The sequence below is a fragment of the Danio aesculapii genome, chromosome 25, assembly GCF_903798145.1.
Source record: "Danio aesculapii chromosome 25, fDanAes4.1, whole genome shotgun sequence".
In the NCBI taxonomy this organism is placed as follows: Eukaryota; Metazoa; Chordata; class Actinopteri; order Cypriniformes; family Danionidae; genus Danio; species Danio aesculapii.
The window spans coordinates 10208044-10225893 of NC_079459.1; the positions used below are offsets into that span (position 1 = coordinate 10208044).

At 33.0% G+C, this 17850-nt stretch overlaps 1 protein-coding gene across 1 annotated transcript in view; it reads right to left on the bottom strand.

The window, feature by feature from the left end:
* brsk2a (BR serine/threonine kinase 2a) overlaps positions 1 to 17850 on the bottom strand; it is a 328235-nt gene that overhangs the window by 53242 nt on the left and 257143 nt on the right. Inside the window, exons 6-9 of the mRNA XM_056451941.1 lie at positions 14372 to 14405; positions 14189 to 14257; positions 12519 to 12665; positions 1651 to 1682 (exon numbers count right to left, since the gene is read on the bottom strand). Coding sequence (XP_056307916.1) covers positions 1651 to 1682; positions 12519 to 12665; positions 14189 to 14257; positions 14372 to 14405 — 282 coding nt within the window. The remainder of the gene's footprint in view (positions 1 to 1650; positions 1683 to 12518; positions 12666 to 14188; positions 14258 to 14371; positions 14406 to 17850) is intronic.

Genomic DNA, 17850 nt, shown 5'->3' on the forward strand with positions numbered 1-17850 from the left:
ATATAATGCTAATAATATTGACCTTAAAATGGTTTTCAAAAAATAGGAACTGCGTTTATTCTAGACGAAATAAAACAAATAAGACTTTCTCCAGAAGAAAAAATATTATAGGAAATACTGTGGAAAAATCCCTTACTCTGTTAAGCATCATTTGGGAAATACTTGGAGAAAAAAATATCACTAATAGTTTTGACTTTCAACTGTACATATTTGGACAATTTAAAATGCCAGTTTTGCCATTTCCAGCATCATAATTCCAGTCTTCAGCATCACAATATCCTTCAGACATGATTCTAATATGCTGATTTTGCTGCTTAAGTAGGTCATGAGCATTTTTTGGATAGAAATTAGTACCAAAAGTGTCCTTAAAGATGTTTATGATGTTTCAAAAGCAGATGTCCTTTGGAACATTCTATTAACTTATGTAATATACAGTAAGTAAATAAATAAACTGTACACATCAGTTTTCAACAGCGATAAAAATACATGTTTCATGAGTGACTGAAGTAATAATGCTGAAATGTAAGCTTTTCTGACACAGCATCAAATTGTGTTTTACAGTTTTATTGATTGCTATATCAAAACAACCAACTAAAATTTTAAAACCATAACACCATATTTTTTAAAAAACACTACGCTGTAAAAAAAACGTACTAAGAAAAAGTCAAGACAACAAATACTTTCATGTTGCATTAACTTATTTTAATAAGGTAATCAAGTTTCAACTAACTTTTTTTAAGCTATACAAAGTTTAACTTGATATTTTTTTGTCAGTTTGATGAAGTTGAGAAGACTAGAAAAGTTTACTTGATTCAACAAAAAAAATGTATAAGGCAGCAATTTTTTTACAGTGTGTATAGTGTGCATAAAATTAAAAAAAGCTTACTTATTCATTATATTTAAATAACAGTATGTGTTGGGGTTCTTTAATCAGTGAAAGTCATTTTATTGAAGTATTATGAAGACAAAGATTTCTGGCATTGGAATAACATGCACTAATTAATTGTGCGATAAAACAACAACAACAAAAAAAAACTACATTCATGAAAAGTGACAAACCAAACAACAGGTGTTACTCTCAGCGTTCCAACGTAACAAACACAGCTTGTTATGACCCTACATCCACAGCAAGTGTCTTCATAACCTTCTTTTTACAGATCTATTCTGAGTATTTGCTGTTGCCATCTGTTAGATAAGACGGTGGCCTATACCGGAGCAGCTAAAAACATAAGTATTCTGTTTAAAAATCCAGTCGCTGAACAGGAAGTGTTCCTGCCATGTCTTTGACCCCAGAGAGGCATTCAGACAAGAGGGCATGATATGAGCATGTCAGGCTGACCTTCGCCTGCTGTCTCGCTCTCTCCTGAGGAAGCCAGACGTCGGAGCCGAGAGCACGCAAGCGGACAGCAAATCCCTGCCGGGGATGTTGAAATTTGTCCTTGCCGCTGACATGTGGGGTCTGTGCCATTTATCACACATAGACCCGCACACACTGTATAGTGCTCAGACTCGCATTTGATCCCAATATATCCTTTCCTAATACCCACTCCATTTTTAACCATGCTTTTTATATATGTCATGAGCATTGCTTCTTTTCTCCCCCCAAAAAACAAGCAAACAAGAAAAAAATTATAGGAGTTCTGTACTTACATGTACCACATGTGCCTCTGGATCAGCTCTAACTGTAAGACAAATGAATAAAACAATAAGAAAGTCTGAAATAACATCAATATGTTACATTGACAGCTTAAAAGAACACTCTAGTATTTTTTTCAACATACTCATTTTATAACTCCCCCACCATTTACCAGTTGAGTTTTACAATTTTTATACATATATTCTGTCAATCTCTGGGTTTGGCGTGAATACTTTTAGCTTAGCTTAGCATAAATCATTTAATTGGATTAGACCATTAGCACTTTACTCAAAAATGTAAAACAAAGTGATTAAAGCTTGACTCTAGGTGGATTGTGTAGATAAATTGAAAAGTTGCTGTTTTCTAGGACAACATGTCTAGGAACTATACTCTGCCACTCATGATGCTAACAGTGGAAATTAATTAATTAAAAAAATGTGAAAGTCTGAAATAACAACTATACGTTACATTTACAGCTTAAAGGAACACTACACTTTTTTTGCAAATAAGCTCATTTTACAACTCCTCTACCACTAACCAGTTGAGTTTTACCATTTTTTATATTTATTCTGCCAATCTCTGGGTTTGGCGGAAGCACTTTTAGCTTAGCATAAATCATTGATTTGGATTAGACCATTAGCACCTCGCTCAAAAATGTCAGTATATATATATATATATATATATATATATATATATATATATATATATATATATATATTTACTATTTAAAGCTTGACTTTAGGTAAATCATGTACTAAGACAGAGACAAATTGAAAAGTTGCTATTTTCGAGGTCAACATGTCTAGGAACTATACTGTGCTACTCATAATGCTAACAGTGGAAATTAATTAATAAAAAAAAACAAGAAAGTCTGAAATAACAACTTTACATTTACATTACATTTACTACTTAAAGGAACACTACACATTTTTTTGGAAATAAGCTCATTTTACAACTCCCCTACCATTAACCATTTTTTATATATATATATATATATTATGCCCATTTCTGGGTTTGGCGAGAGCACTTTTAGCTTATCTTGCATAAATTATTGATTTGGATTAGACCATTAGCACCTTGCTAAAAAATGTCAGAAAAAAAATTTGGTCAACATGTTTAGGAACTTTACTCTGCCACTCATAATACTAACAGTGGAATATAATTAATCAAAAATGAGAAATTCTGAAATAACGGCTATGTTACATTTACAGTTTAAAGAAACTTTTGGAAATAGGCTCATTTTACAACTCCCCTACCATTAAACAGTTTTGCCATTTTTTAAATATATTTTATATAATCTCTGGGTTTAGCGAAAGCACTTTTAGCTTAGCATAAATCATTGACTTGGATTAGACCATTAGCACCTCGCTCAAAAATGTATAAATTGTGTAAATATATATTTTTTACTATTTAAAGCTTGACTCTAGGTAAATCATGTACTAAGACAAAGATAAATTGAAAAGTTGCTATTTTCTAGGTTAACATGTCTAGGAACTATACTCTGCTGGTCATAATGCTAACAGTGGAAATTAATTAATAAAAAATGAGAAAGTCTGAAATAACGGCTATACGTTATTTTATGAATATATTCTTAATATATTGCGAGAGCACTTTTAGCTTAGCTTAGCATAATTCATTGAATTGGATTAGACTATTAGCACCTCACTCAAAAATGTAAAAAAAAATGGTTTTGATAATTTTCCTATTTGACTGTTCTGTAAGTACGTCATGTACCAAGAGAGTATGAATTGAAAAGCTGCTATTTTCTAGGTCGATAGGTCAAGCAACTATACTATTTGCTCCTCATAATACTACTGGTCTAATCCGATTCAGTGACTGATGCTAAGCTAAGTTTAAAGTGCTCCGGCCACAACAGAGATTGGCTGAATTAATTAAAAATGGTTCAACTTAACTATTTAACTCTAGGGGACCTTTTCCAAATAGAGTAGATCCTTTAAAACTTTACTTTTTTCATGCCACATAAAAAAGAGCTTAATAAGCTTTCCTTTTCTCAATTTTTAAGCCTTCATTTGGTGGAATTATTGACAAAATAAAACACAATTTGAAATATGTAAAAAGATCACCAAAAAGGACATTCCATTTTCTATTTTAATATTGTAATATTCCTATTATATGTAAATATTATTACACATGAATTCATAAAATAGTATATGTATCATGTTATAATGTATGTAAAACAACTGAGAATTATTTTAGGACAACAAATATGCTAAGTTATACCATATGTCAGTCAGACAGTCTTTTCCTACTATAGTATGTTTGCGTTTCTTCACCATCCTTCTTCACCACCATCATATACTGTTTGGACATTGTCTACTCTGCACTGTAAAAAAAAAACTAATTTTACAGAAAATATCTCTAAATTTTTTACAGTATTTTTTTGTCATTTCAAATTAAATTCAAAGCTTAGTAAAATGAAAAACAATCTTTCTAAATTAACAGTTTCACTTTCATTTTAGGTACTTTATCATTAAAAACAAATTACTGACATTTTTGTTTTTATACAGGGAAATTACAGTATTATTTATACAGTATTTTTTCTGTTATTTTAAATTATATTCAAAAGTCCGTAAAAATTACAAACAATATTTGTAAATTAACAGCTTGACTGTTAGTTTATGTACTATATAATTAATGACACATTACAGCAATTTTCCTGTTTTATACAATACAATTGCTGTATTATTTACACAGTGTTTTTTCCAGTTTTTTTAAGTACATTTAAAATTACGTAAAATTAAAGTAATAATTTGTAATTATTTGCTCTGTAAAAAAAATGTAAAAATCTTAAAAAAAAAGGTCAAATGACTGGCAGCTACGGCTGCCAAACAAAAACCATAAAATTATGGTAAAATTTCTTTGCTGAAATAAAGTGCAAAAAATAATAAATCTACAGATATTTTCATTAAAATGTTTACAGAAAAACACTGTTATTTTACAGACTTTTCCCAGATTAATACGATCAAATCTGTTCAATAAATAAAATAGATAAATTCCGCTCACATGCACCTGCTCCGGATTCCGTTGATTGCACACACACAGTCGGAGGATCGTTATGAACTGATTACATGGACTTTAAAAGCAGCACAGATGGACGCACCAATTGCTAAGTCTTGTTATACTGTTACTGTGAACATTATGATGCGTTTCTCTTCTTTTGTCTTGCTTTGTTTGTTAATTGTTTATGTGGTTTGCTGCCGGGACTGACCATTTGGCTGTTATTTTACCATGACTCTGGATTCCCTGCATGCATCTGTTTGCCCCTATGTTGACTGTTGCTTGCCTGACCATCTCTGTGTAATAAACCTGCATTTGGATCTGCACTCCTTTGTCAGCATCCTCTTCACATTACAGTTCCATTTCATTTAAGATTTGTAACTGAATTATTCCATATATCTTAAACCTCTACATGTTTTATATAAATACTATTCAATAAAATGCAACAACTGTAATCTTAAAGTTGTGAGAATTTTAATCAGTTGTATCTCATTTTTGTTTTTTCCAGATGTTTTTGATCCAAAATAAAACTGTTAAATTACGACCATGAGCATGTCTTGGCATTTTATTAAAGGTGTTTAATTGTAATGGTTGAGAGATAAAATTCTTTTAAATAACATTTTTTCTCTTGAAATTTTTGTGCAGTCACTTTATTGATGGTGTTCGATCATAATAATCTAGGAAAAGTCTGTGAAATAACAATGTTTCTCTGTAAAACTCTTAGTGTGTAACATTTTTAAACGGATTTGATCGTAATAATCTAGGAAAAGTCTGTAACATAACAGTGTTTTTCTGTAAACATTTTAATGAAAATATCTGTAGATTTATTATTTTTTGCACTTTATTTCAACAAAGAAATTTTACCATAATATAATGGTTTTTGTTTGGCAGCCGTAGCTGCCAGTCGTTTGACCTTTTTTTTTACGATATTTTTTTTTACAGTGTGAAGTCTAGTGCTGTAAACTTGGCAAACGACCATCAAGCTTGCACACAGGCCAGAACGAGGGAGCTCATGAACAAGCCTTCTGAAAAATGATAAATGGTACATGCTACAGTCTTGTGACCTTCATGGAATTGTGTAAGCGACATCCAAGTCCGTTCCAGTCCACATCAAGCACACCAAAGTCTGGCTATACACAAGATTAATACTGGAATGAGTCCAGTGTTCCAGTGAAAGAAGGGCTGGTGCAAAGAAGGTAATCTAAACACACAGATCACCGTTCACTTTTAATATGAAAGGGGATACATCACCATGTGATGACAAATTACTGGGTGAGTAGAGATGAGAGGTGCAGTGAAATTCAATTGCTATTTGCATATTTCTGCTTGAAGTGGTCATGTCTGCTGTATGCCATTTTCCCAATTATCTGTTACTAAATATGTGTTTTGCATTTGCTAATATCACACACAGACACATATCATTAGTTTGGATGTGGCGACACTAAAGTTTCATTCCAGAGGGATACAGTAATAGACCATGAAAATGCACATACTGTATACTTTAACATGCTGATGGATACGTTTGTTTACATCTCTCTACATAGAAGAATATTTTTTACGAACATTTGTATGTTCGTCTGTTAGTAAATTATTGTGACAAACATTCATAAATTTTTCAATTGTGGTATGTTGAACACAATCTGATAAACTTAACTCTGATGGTAAATAGATGTAAATAGATAAGTTGGCGGTTCATTCCGCTGTGGTGACCCCAGATTAATAAAGGGACTAAGCTGAAAAGAAAATGAATGAATTAATTAATGAATGAGATGTAAATAGGCGACACTGTGACTCTAGTTAGCACTGTCCCTCACAGAAAAAAGATCGCTGGTTCGAGTCCCAGCGGAGCCAGTTGTCATTTCTGTGTGGAGTTTGCATGTTCTCCCCCAAAAAATTTCAAGCAGTACTTCATCCAATTAAAAATGTATCTTTCATTTCAGTTTAATATCATTAGTTTTATTTTTCAAGTAATATATTTTAAGTTCAAAACATTGTTAAATATAAATGTCTTTGATTAAGAGCACAACTAAGAAATGGCCCACAGCACTATAGACAGGTGCATCATGGGAAATGGTTTGGAGGTAGTGAAAGTGTTATATCAGTTACAATACATGGGTTGATTTGTGTGTTTATGTTTAAGTTGGCTTCTGTAATTTAAGTAAATTTATAAAATATTGGCCATCACCATCAACGAGAGTAATGTGTAAAGGAAAGCAGCCCGGTGATATGTTCCTGTTAAGGCCTGTTCATGTTCTGAGCTCAGAATAAAAAGAAAATGCTGCCTCATACCTGCTTTTTGTGCCCGATTACTGACAACACAGGGTTGTGTGAAGTGTTCTCCTAGCTACAGTTGCCTACGTACAGCAATTACAATTCGCTTTGTACTTTCATGGACAAAAAATGCATTGTTTAAGGTAAATGATTTATTTTTCATTGCCCTATTTTTTTAATTGGATGAATGAACATTTTATGGGAATTGCTGTTTTGATTAAAGCTATATCTTTTTGTTTAGAACAAAGACATAATTTAAATTAATTGACTTTCTTCAATGTTCTCATGGAGATAGAACATATTGTTTAAGACATATTATTTATTGTTCATTGGGTCAAGTGATAAAATTAGATGTGAACGATTACCCTATATATATATATATATATATATATATATATATATATATATATATATATATATATATATATATATATATATATATATATATATATATATATATATATTTATTTATTTGTTTGTTTTTTTAAGTGGAAGAATGAAAGCTATTTTCCAATTAGTTTTCACGTGAGTTTCCTCTGTGTGCTCTGGTTTCCACCACAGTCCAAAGGTTAAGTGAATTGTGTGAATGTGAGAGTATATGGGTGTTTCTCAGTCCTGGGTTGCAGCTGGAAGGGTATCTGCTGCTAAAACATATGCCGGAGTAGTTGGTGGTTCGTTCCGCTGTGGCGACCCCTGATGAATAAGGGACTTAGCCGAAGGAAAATGAATGAATGAATGAGATGTAAATATTTTCTCAAACAGAGTCTCTCAAGCAATATATCTTATGCCATATAGTGTTTTGACATTAAAGAGAATTTGGACTGAAAGCACAATCTGCAGTGACCAAACCTCTCATCAAGAAAGTTGAGGAGCATGTTGCGTGGACAAAATTGGGTAACTTTATAGGTTTTCCATTTTACGGCAAATATCAAAATCTCAGACATTCACTGGCTAAAAAGCTACATTTCCATGACTTATACATAATTTTTTTTCACGTAAGTGAAAGATTGTGAATTAAATGTGTTGAAATTTTGGGTTTCATTCACTTCCATAACTTTTTTGCCCTACAAAACAGCTTGTTAATCTGATTGATGTTGCAAAATGGTATTTTCTTATAATAATATATACATTTTAATGTATTGTATGGTCAAACATGATAATTTAAAGCACAAGTAGTTTGTTGATGATGTTCCGGAAAATCCATGACCCATGTGAACCCGGACTTTAGTGATTAAAACAAGCTAAATTTAATTTAGAACAATGAGAAACATTATGGTCCTAATGGAATGTGAAAAAGACCAGAGTATGTAAATAAGTCAATAAAAGGTAAGGTAGACAAGGAAGTGTTATGGTTGGGGGGACTTTTTTTGCAGCAGAGGCTAGCATTATTATCCAAGTAGCTGAACGGGCGAATATTTAGAAGCTCCATCAGTAAAATAAGGCAATTTTTTTAGCATTATTACCCCCACTAAGTCAGTCATCGATTCTATGCAAAGCAATGCTCGCATCACACAGCAATATAGCTAAACCAGTTCGTTGAAGCTGAAAAAATTGAAATAACGAAATGGCCTGATATAAACCTGTCTGAAAATTTCTGGACAATGCATGGTGACTATGGCTAAAAAGCACAATTCTGTCTGAACTGTGAAAGAGCCTGAAAGAAGAATGAACCAATATCAAACCAGAGCAGGAGGCTAGTGATTTTCTGTGGACGCAGATGTACTGAAGTCTTTCAAAGAAAGTGCCTGTACACTTCCAACAAATTATACTTGACAGTTGTAACCTTCAGAATTTTTCAAGAATTCATTATTTTAAAAAAGTTTCAGCCGTTATTTCTTTCACCAAAAGTCATTGGCAGTATGTTATAAGTAAAATCTGTATGGTATTTTAAAAAAATGCATGTTGTACATTTTGAACTGGGAAAGGAAATCGCTGCATTGTTCATTGTGTATATGCATTTTTAAGTGGCTAAATCAGTCAGATGAACGTGAGCGTGTTTCACAATTCACTACATTATCAAACTTCATCAGTTTCCTGCAGGCTTGTCCTTGAAAGTCATTGTAACTCATTAAAATGCGACACTTGTAAAAGGCAACAAGAACAAGTCAACGAGACATGGGATGTGATCATAAGACAACGTTCTGCAAGAGTACAACAATCTTACTATAGGCCAGGGGTATTCAATTGACAAGTGGTCCAGTCTCTACATGTCCTGGGACTGGACAATTACTTAACAAAATTAAAGACAGAATTTACAGTCAAAATAGTCATCAAAGATTGGAATATTGATCCATAAAAATATTGGTGAATTATTTTGTGATTTACATGGTGTTTTCTGTTTATTTAATGTTTAAATTGCAGTTTGGGAGTTTTAGGTCTGCTTTGTTGACTTTTGATGTTGAATATTCAACTCTGCGGTTTAACAAATTCACTTTTATTGCCATTTTAGTAGTTTGAGACATTGATATTGTTTAAGAAATAATATATAGGTAATTATCTGTACGATAACAGGATAATTACTGGCAGTTTAATACCAGGTTTTTGCATAGAGTAATTTGCAACACTAGCCAATATATGCTAATTTACAGGAACGAACAAGCAAATGATAAAGTCAGATAAGGAAAATTCAGCATTTTGAATAATATAATGCATTACCATACTGTACTCACTCTGTCAAACAGGGAGAAGAACAGTGGTAGAATGCTGATGTAGTAATATATAGCTCAATAAATGATTCAGCAAGACTCAAAATGATCCCAACCAAGTAAGCCAAAAGGAACCAGCCCAATGTCCACAATTAGGATGCAACTTAGGATGGATTAAATACATAATTGTATCTTCCAACCCTGGTCTGTGATTTCCCACATCATAATAAAAGAAACTGTATATCATATGCCATATATTTTATATTCTTAGTTCAATGTTTACATGTCACAGTCAATAATTGTTTTATGGAAATAAATAAATACTACACCACTAATGACTGTTAGGTTGCAAATAGAAAGGGCAAAATACAGCATGGTACATTGCTTACAGGTTTCAAGAGATCCACTCAATAAGATATAGGCAGCAGACAAACTGAGGAAGACAAAATTCCCTTGACCATGCACTGAGGAAAAGTTTGTTTGACCTTATGTTCATGATTTACAATTCAGTAGTATTCTGTTCTGCACTTCACCATTGAGAAAGACAACACATTTTAACTCTAAATATCAAACTTGTATTTTAAACCCCTCTCTCTTTATCACAATTTTAAGATTACAAATTAATTCATTTTCATTTCTTTTCAGCCCTTTACAACGTGAATTGTGCCAAAGCTGCTTTACGAAGAGAACAGAACATAGTCAAAAATCAGGTTCAAACAAGTTCAGTTCGAGAACTCCAAGGCAAGAGAGCAGAAAAACAACAATTCAGCCACAAGATCTCAAAATATATGATCAGATGCTTTGTTAAATCTGTAATTTATATTTTTGCTGTATTTTGGGTTATATTTAGAAAAGCATTCAGCATATATTTTCATATTTAGAGCAGGGAAAATAATTATTTAACACATGATGTTCCCTGGTTAATATATTTCTTAAGGAGCTGTTAACAAATTGAACCTGATTTTGGTAAACCCAAACAATCCAAAAACAAAAAAAACTAATTTGTATGAACTTTGATCTTTAGTTCCTATTTTTTTTTATATAGGATTCAGGTCAGGTGATTGGCTGGGCCATTCCAGCAGCTTTATTATTTTTTTTCTGAAACCAATTGAGAGTGGTTTTTGGGCTGTGTTTGGGGTCACTGTCTTGCTGAAATGTCCACCCTGGTTTAATATTCATCATTTTGTAATGTAGGTGTTGGGAGAGAAGCAGCTAATATTTATTTTCTCTCACAAGTGACAGGGATGCTTGAAATTTCAGCTGCTGTATGGGTTTTCCAAGCCTTTTTACACCTTCCTTTCTTCATGTGTTCAATATTTTCCCCTGGGCATTTTCATTTTATTACACATCATTTAATTTCTAAACTAATTAGTTTTGATTTCTTTAAGGATTATTTGATTGTCGCTGACATCTGGTGAAAGCATCAACAGCAAAAGTGAAAAAGTCATCAGCATCTTCAGAAATAAATTTTTTTAATGATTTAAAATCCATATGTTTGACCAGCTGTATCTCAATTCTATAATATATTTCCAATTTTTCTTCACTTTTAATTAATGAATCTGCTTTCAATTAGATTTAAAAAAGTTCTAAGTATAAAAAAGAACGTCTTTCTGAGTATATCAGGGTATTGAATCACATCACATACATTATCTTCTAAATTATCTTATAAGAGCAGATGTTGCTATATTTTCTATGGTGGTCATTGATCTTTGATCTTGAAATCAGCAGAGCATGTCAAATTTACATTTGCATGTATAGTTGGAATTAAAGATGAATGAATGATGGAAATGAATGAAGTGGCACTTGAGTGTGAACAGGCACTTCATCTCAATAAATGAAAACCATATAGCAACATAAACCACAAGACAGTACCTGACAAAAGTCTTGTCGCCTATCCAAGATTTAGGAACAACAAATAGTAGCTTGACTGGTTGATCATTTGGTATCAGAAGTGGCTTCTATGAAAGGCAAAGGCCTCTAGATTACGTTTATTTTATCAAAATAAAATTTGATCATGCCTTGATTTTTAATTATTTAATTAGGACAGTAAGGTCTGACTTTGCTTAGACAAAAGTCTTGTCACTTAACAGAAATAATGTACAGTATAGAACATAATGATAATCATTGTACAGTGGAAAAAGAATTAATATTGTGCGTGACTCCCATGAGCTTGGACGACTGCATCAATACATCTCTGCAATGACTCAAATAACTTAATAAACTTAATAAAGTCATCTGGAATGGTAAAGAATGCGTTCTTGCAGAAATCCCAGAGTTCATCAAGATTTTTTGGATTCATCTCCAAAGCCTCCTCCTTCATCTTACCGCAGACATGCTCTATAATGTTCATGTATGGTGACTGGGATGGCCAATCCTGGAGCACCTTGGCCTTCTTTTCTTTCAGGAACTTTCTTCAGTTACCCTGCTGAAGAATTTGCCCTCTCCTGTGGTTTGTAATGTAATGGTCAACACAAATGTCTTGATACCTCAGGCTGTTGATGTTGCCATTCACTCTGCAGATCTCTTGCACGCCCCAATACTGAATGTAACCCCAAACCATGATGGTTCCTTCACCAAACTTGACTGATTTCTGTCAGAACCTTGGGACCATGCAGGTTCCAATAGATCTTCTGCAGTATTTGTGATGATTGGGATGCAGTTCAACAGAACCTTCTGCCACTTTTCCAAGTGATCAACTAGAAGTCAAGTTATTATTTGTTGCTCTTACAACTGGGATCGACGAAAAGACTTTTTTCAGGTACTGCATGTTGTCAATTTTGAGTTCTTATTATTCTTAGACCATTTTTCCATTTATAAGACATTACAGGTTTTAATAGTATTAAAATTAAAATTAAAACTTTAATTGTATGAAACTGGTCTTATGCAGCTAAACACATGAAAACATGATCCTATAAGTTCATACTAAGCAGTTAACTGCTCAAACTTACCGTTAACCGTTTTCCAGAATCGACTTCGATCATTCCTCTTAATAGATTTTGGCATTCTGGCGGAATAAAATGGGGCATATGAAACACGCCCAGCTTTACTTTTTCTAATAAGTTTCGTAAGTTATCGTCATCAAATGGCAGAGCTCCCTGAATAAAAGACACACAAAGAAGAAAGAAAATGTATAAGAGAAATGTGTAAGAGTAAACAAATACATCACACAAAATGAAAGTGCTCAGGGAATTGACCCATAAATAGGGAGTTTTCATTTTATAAACTCTCACTTTGCTATCTATAAATACTGCTGACATGCTAGAGACGAGGATGTTGAGGTTTCAAAAAAGCAAACAAATAAAAACGTTTTTTTAAAAAATAATAGAGAGAGGATTGTGTGTATTTAGCAACGAGTCTGCCAAATTAGTCTTCCAGCAGTCAATTTTATTTCTGGTTTTGGTGCCATCTGCCTTTCCATATCAGGTCAGTATACATTTCATAAATGAACAAGTCACGACATTTCAGTGGACCGGAAAAGAAACAAAACAAAAACAAGAAAACATGTATAGCTGAGTGAAATTTTTCTTTATTTATGTAAAGTAATATGCATCACTAGTCTGTTCTGAACACTAAATGTTTTCTGAAGAAAGGAGTCATTATTTCTAGAATAACCTGGTTCCAGTTTAAAATGCAGGCCAATGGCTCTGTATATAGAGATAAACCTCTCAGACTCAAGGGTCTCAATTTTACTCTCAAAATTGAACAAGAGCATTTCAAATGAGCTGGAACATTTGGGGGATATTGCGCTGGGGATATTGCTATGGTTCAGACGTGCAGATTAAACAATTCAAATGAAATCTGTTACTAATGCAGGCCTGAGATGCTCCCCATACTTTCCCAAAATTGTACTGTTTTTGGAACTTCTTTATTCACGTATCTATTTTTTTCACAAAATATCACTTAAGGCCCACTGATAACTTTTAGAAAATGTAATATATATTATACTTGAAAAACAAAATATAATATGTGAATGAATGTCCAGTTTAATCTAAGAAACAGTTCAGGGGTATTTAAATATTTCCCAAATGATGTTTAACAGAGCAAGGAATTTTTCACAGTATTTCCTATAATATTTTTTTCTTTAGAAGAAAGTTTTATTTGCTTATTTCGACTAAAATATTAGCAATTAAAAAAAAAAAAAAACATTTTAAGGTCAATAATATTATTAGCCCCTTAAGCGATTTTTTTTCCCAATTGTCTACAACAGAACAAAACTTTGTTATACAATGACTTGCCTAATTACCCTAACTTGCCTAAATAACCTCACTAACCTATTTAAGCCTTTAAATGTCACTTTAAGCTGAATACTAGTATCTTGAAAAAATATCTAGTAAAATATTATGTACTGTCAACATGGCAAAGCTAAATGCAATCAGTTATTAAAAATTAGTTATTAATTTCCTTGTATATATAAAGAAAAATATACAGGAGGTTTATATATCTTCAACTGTATATATCTTCCAAACACTGAATGTAAACTTGTTGTTTTTTTATTCATCTGTCAAACAGTTTAATTAAATCATGAAAGTGAGTAATTGTTGACCAAAAAAGTTATATATGGGTGAACTGTTCCTGTAAGGTAAAATCAGGAATGACTTTGCAATTAGATATGACTCACCACCAACAGAGCAAACAAAATGACCCCACAGCTCCAAACGTCTGCTTTCCTTCCATCATACTTTTCTCCCTAACAGCCAGAAGACAATGTCAAAATACAATAATTCTTATTTGAAAACAGGTCATTCATATATAATTCTCTTCTTCTTTTACAATGAAAAAAATAAAATAAAGAAATACTCACCCGGATTACTTCAGGACATGCGTAATGAGGAGATCTGTAAAAAGATAACATTAACTGCAGTTACTGACAGAAAATATATAATCCTATTTAGTTTCCTAAACATGTTTTAATATATTCATTCATTAATTTTCCTTTGGCTTAGTCCCTTTATTCATCAGGGGTCACCATAACGGAATGAACCGCCTATTTTAATTAATGAATTCATTCATTCATTTATTGATGTATTTATATATTTCACATTTTTCTTATTTTGTATCACTAACTTTGAATTATTTTTGCCAAACAGACACATTTTTTTGCCAAGCACAATTCACGTTTCTAATGAGCCAATCCCATGGCAGCAACTTGTAATTAAAAAAAAATTAATTATTAAATGTAATTCTAAAATTGTAAATAATGATTGTTAGGCAATTTTGCTGGTGGCATGGTTATTGGAGACAAATGAGCTCATCAGGGTATTTCTGAATCTGCTAATGTATTCAGTTTTTACACACTGATTTCACAGCTAGATTAAGATGTATTCCTGAGTCCTTGTTGATCCTAGAACACTATTTTTTATCCCAAAATTTTGTACAAAACTAATACATACCCCTAAATGGGTTAAAATTGCTAATATCAGAAAATAGATGAATAACAATGATGTAACTACCTAAGTCTGACTGTTAGTATACTAACTAATAGCAATAGTTCACTTAAAAATAAAGATTTAATCACCTTTTTGCTGATTTATAAGGGATTTATAAACCATTTATAAACAGTCCTCACTTAAGATTAGGTCATAAAACTGCATGGTTGTGGTAATAAAGCATTTATTAACATACATAGTAACCATTACTACAGTATATTCCTGAATAATGAGATAATTAGATAATAATAAGTCCATTAATCATTTAGTAACTAATTCTGAATGATTAAAAAAACCATACTACTCTTAAATCCACATGTTTGTAAATGCAACGCTTGATTTAGAAATAAAAAAATAATCAGTGACAAAGTATGAAAGTACAAAGTATGAAAGAGTAATGCTTTACTATTTGCGAATGCTTAATAAATAATATATAGTGTGTAGTTATTATAAAGTGTTACTCAAAAGAAGATCTTTTGAAGTAAGCTAAAATCCTGACACAGTTAATAAACAGTCATAGTAGGACAGTCACAGACTACGAAAGTCAATGGTTACATGTTTCCAAAATTTTTCAAAACATCTTATTTGTGTTTAACCGAAAAAAGAAACTCATAAAAGTTTGAAACAAGTAAGGGGTAAGTACATTTTCATTTCTGGGTGAACTTTCCCTTTAACATCCACTGTAAACAAAAACCTTTAAATTTTTAGCACACAAAAACAAAAAACAAAAAAATGGATGTTATCTATTGAGTTGCAGCTCTGTGGATGAAAATGACTTGTTGATTCCAAAGGTCAGAGAACCACAAACTGGTTCGAGCTGAAAGAAAGGCAAAAGCAACTCAGATACCCTTCATTACAAGTATACAAGTATCAAGTATCATTACAAGTATACTGTACAGAAGAACAACTCTGAAAGCACAAAACATCAAAATGTGTAGTGAAGGAGCTGCAAAGCTACCATACAGAGTGCCACTTATGTCAGCTAATAACAGAAAACTCAGGCTTCAATTCATATAGTTTAACAAAATCAGAAAGCAGAAGATTGAGAAAATGTTGCCAGATTACTTTCTTTGATACATATGAATGTTACAGCCAAAATTTGGCCAAAACAAAATAAAAGCATGATTATATATCAAGTGTGAATAGCTGGTGGTATTATAACCAGGGCTGGAAGGTTTTCACAACCAATGTAGCCTGATGGTCAATCAAATCTAGCCTAATGGCTAGGGTCAGACGGAATCTGCGGACGTTTTTTGCCATTTCTGCAGAGAATTTTGCTAAAAATTTGCAGATTTCTGCGGAACTATTTTGGGAGTATCATAACTAAAACCTTAATATGTGAAATAAAAAAATAATGTATTTTAAACTTTTATTTAATGTTTAAAATGCAAATCCAATTAGATTCACTTTATTTGGTAAACTAAGCAAAAATAAACGCTGGTTTAAGATGTTGGCTCGACATTGGATTTTGGTCACTTTCTAACAACCTAAAATTAACCAAATATTAACGTCATTTGACGTCAGTATTGGACATCAAAACAACATTGTCCTTAAGCCCTGGTCAGATCACACGATTTAGGCACGATTTTCTTGATGTAGGGTGTCGCGGGGATTCGTAAACGACAAATGGGCGTTTCTTCTCACAAGAATCGTTTCTTCTTGTGTAATGTGCCATAGTTATCGACAACCGATCCAATGCCTGCAACGCCTCAGGACACCGTAGCAGAGAGTCTAGCATGTTTAATCCTTTCTCGTTCTATACGACGAGTTCTGCCACGCGTGTGACACGGCCCAATAGGAGCACATAATTTATCAGTTACTTTAGTGGGTACTGCTGTTAATGAGCAGGGGTGCGTTTTCCAAAACCATCGTTAGCCAACCAAGGTCGCAAGTTCCGTCGTTACAAGCATAGTTTGATAATTTGCCGTTTCTCAAATCCGTCGCTCCAACGAACAAACTTGATCACTCGCAACCACAGGTCTGGAGCTGTCGTTAGAACAGAGTTGGAGAACATGCCAACTCCACACAGAAACGACAAGTGATCCAGCCGAGGCTCGAACCAACGACCTTCTTGCTGTGAGTCGACAGCACTAGCTACTGTGCCACTCCATATATATATGTGTGCGTTTCTGTGTGGAGTTGGCATGTTCTCTCTGTGTTCGCGTGGGTTTCCTCCGGGTGCTCCGGTTTCCCCCACAGTCCAAAGACATGCAGTTCAGGTGAATTGGGAAGGCTAAATTATCCATAGTGTATGAGTGTATAGTGTATGATATATATATCATATATATATATATATATATATATATATATATATATATTCTGCATCTATTTTTAGGTGTGCTAGATGCCACTTTGGGTGACACCGGCACACCCGTGGCTATGTCCTTGTTAAAAAGGTATCATAAGTTTGATCCTATCCCAACGAATGCCCTTAAATAATGTAGTTAGTTGTCTGCAAACATCAGTGTTTATTGAAATAAGATTATGCTTGTCGTAGACGTCACAGCCAGGATGACTGATTGTGAAGGAATGTGTAGTCTGGCACATTTGCTACCCACGACAAATCAAGATTTTATCAAGAAAAAAAAAAAAATAAATAAAATAATTACATGACATAGTGACTTTCGTACCCGACAATAAAAATCGTGTGATCTGACCGGGGCTTTAGACGCTGACTAGACATTGAATTTTGGTCACTTGACATCACAACCTAAATTTAACCTAATATTAATGTCTTATGACACTGTGTGTCTGCTGGGCAATAACTAAATGCACTACAGAATGTTACATTTACACACATCCACAAATCACATGTAAATGCATCAACTTTTTACAGCGTAATACTCAATACTCT